General features: G+C 49.4%; 1 protein-coding gene across 2 annotated transcripts in view; it reads right to left on the reverse strand.

Moving 5' to 3' along the window:
- Positions 1-448: 448 nt before the first annotated feature.
- Nfatc1 (nuclear factor of activated T cells 1) overlaps positions 449-15,676 on the reverse strand; it is a 105,837-nt gene continuing 90,609 nt past the window's right edge. For both annotated transcript variants that reach the window (XM_055628019.1, XM_055628020.1), the window contains exon 10: positions 449-2,281. In XM_055628019.1, the coding sequence (XP_055483994.1) occupies positions 2,279-2,281 (3 nt within the window). In that variant the 3' untranslated portion in view covers positions 449-2,278. The remainder of the gene's footprint in view (positions 2,282-15,676) is intronic.

Raw genomic sequence — 15,676 nt, forward strand, 5'->3', positions numbered from 1 at the left:
TATCTTTCACCAGAGCTTAAAGAGGGGTGTGTGTGGAAGAAAATAATAGTAAGTGGAGGCGTGAGAGAGGCATTGGCCACACCAACTGAAGCACACACACTTTCTTGCTAAAGCACAGAAGAGCATGTGTGTGGTCAGAACCTCACCCAGAATCTCTCCAAGTGAAAGTATTTTGGCGTAAGCAACTTCCTTCCCCACCTAGACAGGATGAGCATTTTTGAAGTGCTCTGTTTACAGTTCCTGAGAACAACACCAAATATCCACTCATTCCTCTCAGGATGGGCAAGACATACTTCTTCCTGTGTTTAGATGACACAGAAACAGCCAGATCCATGTTGTAAAGCACTTGTACAGATCTCCACATTCATGGGCAACAGAGAAGAAAAGCAGAGTGACCCACAATCACTCTCACACAGATTGTCCAGCAAAAAAAAGAAAAAAGAAAAAATACTGCTTTATTGGATCCATTTTCTAACTACAAAGACAGCCAACACAAATATCAAACGCTTGCTTTCATATGACAGTCTACTAAGAATGGTTCATGCATGATGCTAATTAACACAGGATACATACTAGAGGCAGGCAGAACGCAGCCCGCCGGCAGCCAGGAAGGAGCTGTGTGTGGACAAGGCGGCGAGCGTCAGCTCTTCACAGTCGTGTGAAAACGTTCAATATGGCTTTCGGACATTTGTGTCTTTCTGTGAGTCAGGGAAAGGTAAGACACCATCGCACAGACGAACATTTCAAAGATGCATCTTCCTGTGAGAGAGCTTTTCCCCCACCTGGTCATGACTCCGACTAACTCAGCTCTTCCGCCCACAGGTGCAATTCAGGCATGTTCCATAAGGGGGCATTAACTCCTAAGGCACAATCATTAAACATGTTTTAATTAAACCATGCTTTTTGGTTATAGGAAAAATAGGTCACTGCTAGTAAGTGTAACAAGCAGCTAATTACACAAAGCCAAAACCAGCCTATCTGTTACCAGTAACTAATCTGAAAACACACTACCCACAGACTGCATATAGACATTGGTTTTTGTTTTTGTTTTTTGTTTTTTGTTTTTGTTTTTGGTAATTGTTTTCTTAGATGAAGCAGAGAGCTATAAGGCTTCTGTGAAATAATAATCTTATAATTGAACAAATAGATTACACTCCTTTTTTAATGGTTATTTACAACCACTTTCAGATTTTGCCATTTGGTAGCCTATGGGCATTTGAGCACAGCTCTGCTTCAGCCTAAAGTGCTCAAGTAACTGCATGAGATAAGAAAATGCCACCTGCCTGTGCAGGGGTGACAGACCCTGATGGAAGGGGCTGGAAAGTCGGGTCTGGACTCTGAGCTGCATTCTCAAGGTGGACACTGGTTATTGCTAGCATGGAAGCCCCCGCTGGGCACGGACTGGTCATTACCACCTCCGTTCTTGAATATCTATGCATAAATATATGCCTATATATACATGCATGCAAACACAAGCACTGTCCTGTAAAAGGCAGGTTTTGTTCTGTCCAGGACCCTGTCTCGTGCTTTGCGATTTCCTTGCGCTATGTTCGGAGCCAGATTAAGAGCAAAAATCCCAGCATGCTATTATTAACAAACCTACGGTTTAGTCACACAGAGGAGGGAGCTGATTATGAAAGAGCGGAGATGACAGATTGGAAGACCTCTGATATGCACTGGATAAGGCAGGCGAATTGGGTGGGACAGCCAGAAAAGTTGGAAATGAGTAGGAAGCCATAGCTTGCCAGAATCCTATCAATTAATACAAAGGATAAAGCGTCCTAACGAAGTGTTTATAGAAAGCTTTGGCTCCTACAAATACTCTCATGGTAGAAAATTCAATGCTTGCTTCCACGATGCCCTGGTGTGGTGGTCAGACTAAATAAGGCACTTCCAGTGTTTTAATCCAGTAGGCAGGAGGGTCAGGCTTGGGGACAGTCTGCCACACAGGCCCTTCTTTCGTGGGCCAGTGTCTTCCCCGGCCTCACTGGTCAGCCCTTCTCTTTCCTTGAGATGGTGTTTCTTTCTGAAGATGCAGCAGGCTCCTCTTCTGCTCCTGCATCCTTGTTAGAGAGCTACTTCTTCAGACATAAGCTCCTAGTGTTCGGTAAGTTGGGATTTCTGAGTGGTACCAGATGTGGGTCCATATTTCATCAAAGTCTAGATTGCTGAAGCCCAGTTGTCTGCACTGAGCCAATTCCCCATGCTTCTGCCAGCTCCAACGTGCTGAATTAGGAGTGGGGGTTCGTGCTGGAGAGGTCGTTGCGTATGATTTCATTTACTGCAAGAAAATGAGAGGAGAGAGTATTAGGGAAATGGTGCCTTACTGCCAGCCTCCAAGTTAATCGCAGGGAATGCCAATAACCACATTTCTAATGGGTTATATTGAGTCTGTGATGCTTAGATGCTCCAGAACACCATCTCCAGGGCAGTAGTCAACACCAGGATGTTCCCCAAGTATGTAAAACAAAACATCCACACACCGTAATATCTCCTGGAATGTGCTTGGTGGCTGAGACGGAAGGTGGTAGGTCCTACTATGGCCATGGACCTCCCTTTGTTTGGGGCACTTCACTTGTTTTTCTGAAGGGGGTCAAGTCACAGTGGCCCCCACAAACCAGTGATGGTCACTATCAGTGTGTGATTTTTGGCAGATGGACAGGAAATGAGAGAAGCTAGGGAAGGCCAAACAGCACAACATCACTCCCTCTCCACCCTGCCTCTCTCTGACCAGCCACCTGATCCACACTGAGATAGGAAATGTCACTGGGCGGCTGTCACCACGTCCCATTTTTCTAACAAAGTTTGAAGGCAGGGCACCCACGCTGACGTCACGGAACCACCCGGGCTTCCCTTCCCCATGGGCTGGAGCACCCGCCCGCACCTAGATAAGCCCCTGGAGCTCACTCATGGAGGCCCCAGCCTGTCTGAGGACGCTTCCTGGAGCCATCAGGGGGTGTGCGTTTCATCACCACTCCCTTCCCTAAATTGCCTTTCAACACCCCTTCCTCAGCAATAGTTTTAAGAATAACAATAATAAAGTGCAACTGGGGGAACCAGGAATTGTGTCATGAGAACTGATAGCAGAAGGAAGAAGCTTGGCGGCAAACAGAGCTCAGGCTTGCCTGAAAGGGGCTGCCAGGCAAGAGACCTCCCTGCATCAGGGCCACTGACGCTCCAGGGCACCCCTGCCTGGGGGCATTTGCTGTTTCTGGGGCTGTTTCCTCCAGAGTCCCACTTTCAAATGAAGAGGAACTATGGCTGCTTCCTGGTCAGCTCCTTTGGGGTGGGTAGGGCCACTCCACCCCTCTATGGAGATCCAGGATTGATCTTTGACCACAGCACCCAGCACACTATGGAGAGGGTTCGGCCTTTAGTGTGGAAAATACCAGAAGGTAGGCACGCTCCCTCTGGCCCTGTGACTTCACAGCCACTAATGAGGAATAACAAGGCCCAGGTGCTCACAGGCTGGTCTGGGACCAGCAATCAGGACTCAACTTGTCCCTGGAGTGTGCCCTGGGAGCTCCTTAGCTACCAGCATTTTCCATGATCCCAGGGTGTGGGTGCGGGGTGCTGCACGGCTCTGAGACGCACTTGGGCAGCAGGGACCCCAGGAGGACCAAGGGCCTTCCAAGCCGCAGTCACATGACCCCCTCTGGATCTCTCCTGAGTCCTCATGGCTCTTCTCACTGCTCGCTTGCCAACGTCCTCAGCTGAGCCTCGTGTCTGGCTCCCCGGCATAAGGCAGGGATACCCTGGCATAAGAGGCATTTCATTGCTCTTCCCCCTTCTCTTGTGCAGCCCTCGTGTACCAGGCACCTGATTTACACCATACTTCATCAGTGTCACGTCAAAGAACAGTTGACAAAGAAAGACCTTCCTTACGGTTTTTGTTTTGTTTTGGTGGGAAGAGGCCTGCCTGGAACTGGGGGTTCTTGGGGCCAAGTTAGAAGGGCTTAGACATCTCCTTGAAGCACAGGGCTGTGTGCCAAGGGGCTCTGTGTGAAGGTGGACACGAGTCACAGCAGCCTCCACTGGGACACACCCATCTCTGTTCCGGGGACTGACCGCTGTGTCTGACTGCCACGGTACCCCCATTTGTCTTGCCCTGTCCTTAAGCCTTGAGTGCATTAGGGCTCTGGGTGCTCACTGGCCAGACGGGGTTCTCAGGAAGGGGCGGAGTTAGGGCGCTCTCACCTGGGGCCCTGGGCTGGTGACCGTGTCTGAGAGGCAGGTGGACGTGTGGGGCTGGGAAAGATTCTGTAGAGTGTGAAATGCCAAGACTAGGAGATGAGAAACCGTGCAGAGGCAAAAGTGATGTCACGGGCTCCAGACACGTTTTTACCGGACTCTATACAAGTAGCGAGACTCCACTCAAGCGTACTACACTGAGAGAATCAGCATTTTATTGCTCACTCCCATAGTAGGGCAGCTTGACCAACAGACCAGTCTTCCCACTGGCAGTGCTTAATGGTGAAAAGAAGTTTCACAAATAGTAACGGTGACAGGAGGAGGAATGAGGAATAACGCTGAGGAGAACAAGGGAAGCCTAAGGCATAGGCACGGGAAACGAGGGGCGGGGAGTAACGGTGATAGGCCGAGCAAGGGAGGGATGAGGGGTAACAATGAAGCATGGGAGAGGCTGGGAGCAAGACTCAGTGAGCAAGAGTATTAGCTACTCAAGTGTGAAGACCTGGGTTCAAATCCCCAGTAACTATGTTAAAAAGTCAGGTGTGGCTGCACACCTGTGAGCACTATGGGGTACAGGGTCAGGAGGAACATGGGGGCTTGCTGGCTGCCAGCCACGGTCAGGTTCAGTGGGACCCAAGGTCATGTAATGGGATACCCAGACCTTCTTCTAGCCTCCCTGCATGCCATAGGCATGTCACCCACACATATGTGTACGTATGTCTCTCTCTCTCACACACACACACAAAGAGAGAGAGAGAACCGAGGAGTAATGTTGACAGAAGGCAGGTCTGAGAAATGCTGATATAGCGGAGCTCTGAGGCGTAATGTAAGACAATTTAAGAGAGAAGCCTGAGGCAGCAGAGGGAAGTTTGAGGAGTAACCATGTGGCCTAAGGTAGATGTGGTAACAATGTCACAAAAAGATGCTCTGAAGAGCAATCGTGATACGGGAGTTCTGAGGGATAAGGGCGATGGGACGGCTCACAGACATTAAGCAAAGCAGCTGAGAATCTTCTAGTTACTCCTGGGCCTGACAAGACCACAAAAATGCTTTAAGGGTAAAAGAGGAAGAAACATGAGCTGTGGGCTTCCCCCTGCGGCCCACTGGGGCACCTGAACCTCAAGGGGAGAGCCCTCCTGAGAGATGGGAAATTACTCAGTGGTCGGCAGCTATGCGGGTCCCCAGCTGGAGGCAGCAGTAGGCCACCGAATGTCTATTCTGCTTTCTCTATCTTGTTCGGGGCTATCACTGAGTTCTTAGGAGGGCTGTTCCTGAGCACCTGCTGTGTGGGTTCAGGTGGCTGAGCAGCTTTCCTGCCCCGATGCCTGTGGCTAGAAGTACATCCACTGTTTCCCAGGCTCACAACGTCCAGTCCAGTTAGGATCATGAAATTCCAAATTCACGGCCATCCTCCAATGTCATTTATTCCCCAAAGTTGCCCATGGGATGGAGTGGGGCAGGCAGCAACTGATGGACATCAAAGATGGACACCAGCTTTCTAATGGCATTCCATACAACTGTCCAAACTGCTGGGGTAGGTAGTACTACAATCATGATACGCCACACACCCATTTGTAAAACAGAGGGGAGTTTTTCTACAGACATGTCTGTGATACAGCCTGCAAAGTCACCTGTACTTCCCTTTCATAGCTGGGTAAGGGACACACCTGAGGTAGTGTACTTTACAGATGGCTGCCCAACAATTTGACCCCCCCCCCGCCCCATTCTTTTCCTGATACCACTTTCTCTTCCATGAGGTCATCACTCTGGGTCCCTGTCAGCCCACGTTTCCCTGGCTCTGCTGGTTCCTCTGGGGTGGCTTTCTCTCTCATACAGCTGTGGCAATGACACCCACGAGTTCCCACCGTGTCTTCTCTCCACTGATAATTTCCATCTTCTTATTCAGCTTTTCCACTGACACGATGTCTTCTCTTTATAGAGGTGTTTTGAACTACAGGTGACATGTGACCCTTACGACTTGCCTGAAAGAGGAACCTCTGCTCACTTAGTCAGATGTCCCTTAACAGGATGTGGCAAACTGTTAGACCACAATTCAATTTAATAAGTAAGAAGGGGTTTTTTCCCTTATATTTGATTTTCTCTAAAATGCTCCTAAGGTGGAAACTATTGCTTTTTCTCTCTCTCTCTCAACTATGTGTGTGGCACTTTGAATTGATACGATAACCTGGGATGTGCCCACAGGCTTCGTGTGTCCCTACCAGTCACATCTACACACCCACACTCACACCCACCCTGGTGTGCATGCCTGGAATTGAGTGAACTAGAAAGTCAGCAAATTTCTTCAAGTATGAAGACTAAAGAGTTCAAAGTGCGGGCACAGCCTTCCACCTGTGCTCACAATACCTGTACCTCTTAATAAGGTTCTTCCTAACTCTGCACAGAGGCTTCTTGGCTCGGCATCCACGAGCTGAGCAAATAACCAGCAAGGCAGAAAGTCCTCCCCAAGAGAGGCAAGTGCACTTTCACACAGCTGCTGGCTTCCTTTTTGGCATCTATTCAGAAAACTGGCAGGACTCTCAGGTGCCCGAGAGAGCCAAAGCGTACACGTCTGGTCACTTGCGCGTTTCTGTCTAACCGTGCAGAGAACACTTCAAGCCAACGTGTGTTCGTGGCTGCATGCTGCCACCTCCACCTCTACTGCTTTTAGGCAGTGTCCAATGGCTTTTGAATTCTTGGTTTCTAAAATCGACTGAGGGTCTTCAGTCAAACTTTAAGGAACGAACAATTATTTTGCCCACCATTTATGCACCCTTTGTGGGGGTCTAGGCTTCTCTCTGTATGGGGGGCGGGGCTTGCAGCAATCAAAGGAGGGAATAAGGGAGATGGCGAAGTAACTAGTTCTGCCACGGACAGAGACCACAGAAGGCCAAGTGGGAATTGTTGGCCTTTGTCTCCAGCGGCCAGTGATGATGCTGTGCCTACAGAGCTGGGTCTGGTTCTTCCCCTTCTGCTGCCTGTGTTCCCACAGCAAAGTCCACAGGGTTAGACGTGAATCTTAAAAATATACTTCACCAGTGAACTCATGAAAAGCCTAGGTTGGTTGCCCAGGACCTGTTGAGAAAGTGACAGGGAACAAAGGGATCAGGGTTTTGAAGTCCTTTGGCCAGTTCCCTCTTCTAAACTCTCCCTCATGCCATCCCGATCCTCAGTGCTTTAACCTGCAAAGCTCCCCACGACACAGAGTTCCTGTCTCCGAGGCAAGGCTTCTATTTACCATTACTTTCCTTCCCTGCTGCCTGAATCTCTTAAAATGAAACAAAGCATTGCACATCAAGGCATGTCCCATTGTCAGCTCACGATGTCATCCAAAGAGCTGGGCTGTTGTGTTTGTTTTAGTCATTTCTCCTGTCCTGAAGTCTTTTTTAAAAGGTGGGCAGATTGAGGCAAGCAATCAAAGAACCACATAGAGCCTGAGCTGTCACTTGTTTTCCGGGACACTGTGAGAACAAACAGCCCTAGGCTCATATCTCTTTTGCTATGAGGCAGAGAGCCAGTGACTGAATACTCCTGAGATGCTGAGAGTTCAGTTGTTGGGGAACTCTGCTGGCATACTCGCTCAGAAACTGCATTCATACTCCTGCAGTGTGGCAGGTTTACGTCTGGTGGATTTTACTCTTGGATGTGAACAGGCTAAGGTGAGGCTTTAAAAGAAGGCTGCACCGTTTCTCAGTGGAAATACCTCTGCTTCCGGCCTCATTTTAAAATATGACACGTTTCAATCCTTCCCTTTGGGATCTCAACCTGGCACGCCTCACACACCTTAACAGCAGTCCTGTAAATTAACAGTGAATGTGTCTGAGGGTCTGTGGTAGGACTCTGCAGAGAGTAGCAGCGGTTCCCCTTTAAGTTGAAGCAGAAAGTAACTGTCCCAGAGGAAAACCTGGGCTCTCAAGTCCTGCATCACCTAGATGCAGGATGTCTGTGGTCAGAATAGAAGTACAAAAGAACCCAGGAAGAAAGTAATGGCTTAAATCCACCATATGCCTCATGAGAAAATACCAGGATATTGTTTGCAGTGAACACAATCCTTTCACACATTTCCCGGAAGCATCCACAGACGAGGTGGGACATCACTCAGACTCGTGAGTGATCTTCTGTGGGAAGGATCAGAAAACCCACCCTGGGTCTGGGAAAACCATGGCGGGAGGTATGGCAGGGAAGGTGGCAGCAGGCCCCTGCCTCTCCCATTGTTTATGCCCTTCAGTCAGCTAATGGAAAAATAAATGGTCCCTGAGTGAAAGTCTCAAACCAGGGGTGATGCCTGCCTGCTTCTGGTAAGAGTACTTTGCCTCTCCCCCCCACTAACTCATCTAATGTCATTGAGCAGCCACGATGTAGGGAATAACTGGTTTAGGAGGCTCATCTGTCTGGCTCCCAGGAGCCTGAGGTTATAATGACCTAGTCTTCGGGCTGGCTAGTCCTCAAGTGGTGAGGGAAGGTAGGGACAGGTAGGAAACAGCCCACGGGTGTGCTACTGTCACTCAGAGCTCCCAGACTGTCACAGGAAGACCAGCTGTGGCTCTCTGAGGGAATATAAGAGTTTTCCAGGTTTCTACAGGGCGAAGCGATGGTGCTCCTCGGGTGTGACAGTCAAAAGGGCGCTCGTGTTCTCTGGTGAACTTTCTATTCACCGACTGTCAGGAGGAGGAGGAAAAGCCCCGGCCAGCAGCAGACTGGAAGTCACAAGGGCTGAATCGGATGCAAAACAGAGCAGAACCACACTGCATGGCCAAACCTGTGCGCAGGGCTCAAAATGGCCGCCCAAGGGTGGTTCTACTCTATCCTCCAGATTCCCCCAGCACATCGGTACCCTGGTTACCAGAGCAAACAACCACGCTGGGTTTTCAGGTCAGCACCAAGGTCAGCTTTGTAAGCCTCTTTCTTGTCAGGTGCAGCCATGAGATCCGGGCAAAATGGGGAAAGGTTTGGCACACCTGAGCCCCCTCTGCCTGCCTGATCACCCACATGCCCGCATGGTCTGTTTGTCCCTCTTCTTTGGTGGGACTATCTGAGGATGAGCAGCGACCCAAATATGTGAAGAGACCAGTTAAATGCCACCACACAAGGGAGGGGGCTGCCCTCAGCCTGGGGAATGAGGAACTGGGAAAGACAGGTAAAAATGGTTTTGGTGATATTCAGATGCCTGATTTTCAACCTTAGACACTAGAATTCTGGTTCATCAATTTCAGTCCACGTTTAAAGAGTTTAGTAAACAAGAAGGGCCGTACTTCTAAAAACAAAACAAAACACCACTGCTGTGGCATCGAAAAGCTCTTCTCTGCTAACATAGTGATACAAACACCCTGATTTTTCAGCAACAATGATGGCTTCAACAAGGAAAGTAACTGTGCCTCTGGGCTCAGGAATCCATGACACAAACCCAGGACCCTCAGCACAGGCTGCCTGCAGGCACGAAGGTACCCTTCATTTCTGAAGAGAGGGCTTTCCTGAGAGCTGTGTCTTCATCTTTTCCACAGAAGCAGGAAGGGAAGCAAAGCTTTAAAGATCCTTACAGAGCCCCACACTAGACCATGTGGGGGTCCCAAGGACCTTCCTGTGTGGACACACTGTATAAAAATAAACATAAGTCACGAAAGCAATGGATACTCGCTGACTCCATTTTCTCCTGAGGGACAGAAAAAATGCATGTTTCTCCCAGACTACAAACCGTTGAGAATATTTTTATTTTTAAGAGAAGCCAAAATAACTTTGTAAAGAGTCAAACCAAACAGGAAGGGCATTCTCTTCCATGTGAATGACTAAAAGATAATTACAAAAAGTATTCGTTAACCTTCCCAGAAAGTGCATCTTTAGCTAAAACCTTTAGCTAAAGTTAGCCTTGGAGCCGAAGAGCATAGCGATTTAGGTAAGTAGAACCAGAAATACCTAAAGCTGGATTCAGTTCTTAAATAACTAACTTCTAAGAAGTGCCTTGCCTTTGTCGCTTTGAACGTTTACAATATAACGGTTCTCGGAACGAGAGAGGCCTGTAATGACAGTGGTTGAAACTCTCAGTGTACACGCATTTCCGTTGCCTTAACTTTCATTTCCAGGGGTAGATGCATGTAGTCGCCTATCTGTGTTCTCAGGAGCTGCTGGTGTGTAGTTCTTGATGTTTCTATGCGCTGTCTCTACAGACTCTGCTCTCACACGAGGTGCTGCACTAGGTAGGAGCTAGGAACAAAGAAAGGCCCCGAGAATCAGAGGTCAGAAACTAGGAGGGAGGAGATGCCAGGGCTGGCTCGGGGCTGTGCTCCTAGAAGTTCTAAATTTCTCAAGACGGCACAACCAACTAGAGCAGTGGTTCTCAACCTGTGGATCAAAACTCCTTTGGGGGTCCATATCAGATGTCCTGCCTATCAGGTATTTACATTATAATTTATAACAGCAGCAAAATTGCAGTTACAGAGCAGCAACGAAATAATTTTCTTGTCAGGAGTCACCACCACGGGAGGAACTGTATTAAAGGGTCACAGCATTAGGGCGGTTGAGAATCAATGCTCTAGAGAGCCTACAGTGGGAACTCCTTCGCTAGTGCGTGCTCTGCTCAGCCATCATCCCACGTCCAGCAGTCTGCATGCTCATCACTGCCCACTGACAGCAGCCCGCCCCTCCACAGCCCAGTGCCGTGTCTGTGAGCCAGGCAGAGGTCACCGGCTATCAGTATATGTGTCACGACCACCTCAACTTGGAAAATGCACACTTCCAGCATGCCTGAATGTGGTCCACGCTTCTGGTTTTCTCAAAGATGCTTTCGGAAGCAGTGGAAAAATAGCACAGCTTCTCAACTTTCATTAAAAAGTAAGCACCCGTCTTACCTCGGTGTCCTGTGCCTATGTCAGCCTTCGCTTATTTTTATCTTTTAATCGTAATAAGCCACCGCCACGGGGCTTGCTATTTCTGGAAGGAGAGAGTGGGACAGTGGAAGGACTGAGTGACAACAAGTCACAGTTTTAATAAAACATGGCCCTCCGCCTGGAGTGGGGCTAGCGCTGATAGGCGCTGCTGCTACTCGGGCCTGGCAGCCATTAAGACAGAATGATTTTCCTACCGTAGGTAGCCTGCTTCCCTATTTAGCCTGAAAACTCCCGAGCACGCAGACAGCCATGTGGAAACTCCAGCGGGGCTGGCCACGTGGCGGGAGATTCCACAGGCCTGGCCATCCAGCTGATGAGACTGGAGAATGTTTCCATATCATCTGCTCTGCTATGTTGTCTGTGCCAAACTCCATTCAGCAATTACTCACCAGAATCATTAAACCACCAACAAGTATTTCTTTTTTCCAGGGCTTTCCTTGTGTTGTTAGAAAATACAAAATATTATCTCCCCAAATTACAAAATTACCATTCAACAGAATTAATGGAATAGGAAAAAAGAAACAAAAACTTTAAGTGAAAATAAAACCAGTGTAGCTGAAGAGCGAGCAGCATGAGTTTCCGTTTTGGCGCTTTTGAATTGTTCTGGCCTGTTCGGCACGGGCTAGGGTCTTGTGTGCAAACACAACAGCAGGCTCTGATTGCCTCACAGTGCATTGGAAGCAACAGTGGGATTCACACGTTGCTGCTTCAAACACGGAGCATGAGAAAGTCAAGCGATCAGCATCAAGAGGCAAAAATTGCACTCCAGATCTTGGTTCCCACCCGGAGCCTGGGAGACCCCAGCTGAGGGTCCTCAGCAGCAGTAGGTTCGGGGTGCCAGGCGCTGCATTTTAAAAGGTCTGCTCCTTCGGCAAAGCAGGCGGCCCACGCCTGCCTGTTTCCTGTGGTTATGGGAAGTGGGTCCTGCTTCATTCCACCTTACATTACCGAAGAGGTTGTCAGTCATGCTGTCGGCTATGCACTTTGTGATCATTGCACTTTGTGAAAGAGAAGAGTTGCTTATGAGAAAGACATCAGATTTTGATGTTGACCAACCCAGCAACCTTGGCATTTGGCAGGGCAGATGAGGCGGGCGTGTGTCTGTCTTTGATGTGACGTGTGGAGAAGCTGCCTTACTTGTCATATGCCTGTTGGGAACACTCCCATTTGAAGATTAGCACCTCTACAAGAAGGCACTGAGCATTAGGAAATGACAGCAAAGCCATTGTCGGGCATGTTAGGGCTTGAGTTCAAACCCCAGAACCCACATAAACACCCATGCTAGGTTGTACACTGGGAACCCCAGAGATGAGGAGATGAGCAGTCAGAGACAGGAGGATGCCCTGGGGTCCACTGGCTAACCAGAGTGGTCTACTTAGAAAGTCTGAGAGACTCTGTCTTAAAAACAAAGTGGGTGGCTCCTGAGACATGACTTCTGGCACACACACAGACACACACAGACAGACACATAGACACATTGACTGACTGACAGACAGATACACCTATAGACACACCCACACACAGAGGTTGGCAGCACACACTCAACCTACCCCTTGATGTAACTGACCCCTGTCCCATATGAGGTGAAGGCCATGTGGGCACAGTGTCATAACCTTCTAGGACCTGTCACCACCCTTGGCCTGACATCCTCAGCCCTGAAGAGCCACGGGTCCGCTTCTCCTCATGCAGCTCAGTTGGTCATGGTGAACACAGCCTGGGCTGAGGGACTAGGACGCTGTTGCATCCACACCTTCTACCAGCCTGAGGAGAGTCAGAACTCTAATGGGTTCTGGTGATCCACAGCAGTGTCCACAGAGGAGACCAGGAGAGCCTGAAGCTGTGTCTGTTCTTATGTCCTGAACACACCTCTCCTCAGCTGACCCAACTGAGACCAAGTATACACCCTCCAGGAAAAGTATACTCCCTCCATTTTCCAGTTTCCTCACTTTCAAAATATTCCAAATATTGCCCAAATCCCAGGAAGCACTTATGAATTTGTTTCACTTTTTCTTCATTTTTATTCTGTTTTTATGAGTGTTTTTGCCAGCATGTATGTCTCTGTACCATGTGCATGCAGTACCTACAGAAGCCAGAAGAAAGCTTTAGATCCCCTGGGACTGGTGTAACAGACAGCAGTGAATATCACTGTAGGTGCTGGGAATTGGAAGAGCAGCTAGTGCTCCTAACCACTAAGCCATCTCTCTCTGGCCCCATGAAATTGTTTTTATTTTATTTTTTAAACTGAAATCATGATGCTGAAAGTAATATTTTGGCTGAGGTTCTGGGATCCTTAAGGATTCTCAGGATGTGGTAGCAGAAGGCATTAGGGCAAGGGGGAATGCCACGAGCAGAGAGCAGGGCTGGAGAGGCCGCTTGCTTCCTCAGGGGTCTAAAGTCCTTTGCGAGGACTAGCTGAGCAGGCGTTGCCACCTTCTAGCCTCACAGTTTTAAAGCGTGGCACACATTCGGACTGTAGTGCTCCCACACGTTGGGGCCACCTGAAGCAGCCGCTTGAGCTCACCTGCTGAGCTTGGGTCACCTCGGGGCAGCAGCTGGGCCTGATTGTTCTGAGTCTGTGGGAGTTGCCATGGCTTGCCTGGGCCTTTCTCAGATACTCAAAAGGGAATTCAAGTGACACTCGTGAAGATCCTGCTCTTTGTTCCTGTCTGCAGTAAGCAATATGGCTTTTACAGGGCTGTTTCAATATTACTACTGTAACTCATGCCGCTTGAGCAAAAGCCCTGTAAACCCATGCAGCTAAGAGGCACAGGGTGGGTGGGACATTCCTGAGTCTACAGTAAGGGACCTGAGTGGGGCCTTTACTTAGTGGGACTTGGTAGTCATTTTATTCCACTTTTCCAGGGATGGATGTGTAACCCTCTTTCTTGAACCTTTTCAGTGCTAGACTACAGGCAGGCACCACCCCAACTGTCTGTTTTCATAAAGTAACTGGAGACAGAGTTCCATTATTCTTATTACATAGCACTGGGTAGGCTGGAATTCGCTGTGTGGAGCAGGCTGACCGCAAACTCACAGAGACCCACATGCCTCTGCCTCCGAAGTGCTGGGATTAATTGTGTGTGACTGCCTCCAGCTGTGTGTCTATCATCTTGCCTTACACATTACCTCCCAGGGCCCAGGGTTCAGTCTCAGCCAAAGTCCAGATGGCTGTGGTTGTACCTTGGGGTGCAGAAGTTCCTGCCCAAGAGAACCTATGTCCCCAAGAGGCCTGGCAGCCCCAGGCTCCCTGTCTTTCTCTCTCACTGCTGCCTGTCGTGGAGGAGGGCTCCTCTTCTCTGGCCGTGACCTCGGCCAGTCTGTTCTTTCCTGCCTGGGTTTGTTTTTCCTTCACCTTGACTAGTGGGTCTGCTGATGCCCTTGCAGGCTCCAGGAGTACACTAAGTCAGTTCTTCTGTCTGAGCTCAGATATCACAATGTTTAGCCAGGGCATCACTCCTATACCAACTCCTACCAAAGCTGGCCCCTCCTGGGCCACAGCCAGGCATGCCACAGCCCTGCCCATCTCTTCAGTCTGCCCGCTACCACCCGAAGGCAGGACGCTTCTCTCCCTGTGCAGCTTCCACTGTTTACCTTTTACCCAGGACACCCATTGCCACACTCTACCTTTCTGACCATCTACAAAAGGCTACTTGCCTATCCTCTGGGCCTGTCCCCTGTATTCTCAGAGCCCCTGTGATAGGACACCTCAGGGATCTTGTGTGGCCCTCCCTGCCTGACTGAAGCCACTCTGAAAGCAAATCTGCCCAGCCACCAACTGCTGACAGACATGATCACTCACAGTCCCTGCTCCATTATTCTGAGATCTGTACAGGAACAGAGATTCCCAACTTGGAAACCAAGGAGAGGGACGGAGGAGTGAGAAACACGCAAGCAAAAGCGACCCTATGATCTTGAGCACATATTGACCCTCGAGTGAGGGAAAAATTCCCAAGATTGAATTTTTGTATTGATTATCCAATTATTAATCTTTACAGAGGTTATTCCAACACAGCACATAATGAGCAATTCATCAAAGTATATTAGGTGCCATGGAAGTTGCATTCAGTATAAAGGGCCATTAAGTTCTTTGTAATTGCACATTACTGGAGACTTCCTCAGACCTAAATCAAATCAACAGGACTGGTGTGCACCTGCTCTAATTGACTCTGTGTGCTAACGCACGCCACTAGCAACTGCCCAACACCAGGCCTCACTGCAGGACCCTGGGTCCCGAAGACCACCTCTAGCCCCACCTGTGAGGCAAGCCTTGCCTGAGCACGGTTTCCGAGGCCAGTGAGAAAACATATGGAGAGGCCCTGGGCTGCGGTATGGCAGGGCATGCTTGCCCAGAAAGCTCCCACACCTTCTGTGAGGAACCGTCTCTTCCACTGCTCGTAGACTAGACTTAGCAGCCTGGCTGGAAGAGGGGCAAGTCCTCAGAGCCACCTTCATCACAAACCTCCACCCCCATGTCCACAGAGAGCTGGGGCCTAGGGGGAGACAGTGGTCTTCTGGGAAGCCCACCTACTCACCTAGCTTTTTCTGCAGTCTCATACCCTTCTTGTCCCCGACTCACAGGGACAGTGGGTACGGTCCTCCCTGTCACA

This window comes from Psammomys obesus, unplaced genomic scaffold (genome assembly GCF_907164565.1).
Source record: "Psammomys obesus unplaced genomic scaffold, mPsaObe1.curated_primary_1811, whole genome shotgun sequence".
NCBI classification, from domain to species: domain Eukaryota; kingdom Metazoa; phylum Chordata; class Mammalia; order Rodentia; family Muridae; genus Psammomys; species Psammomys obesus.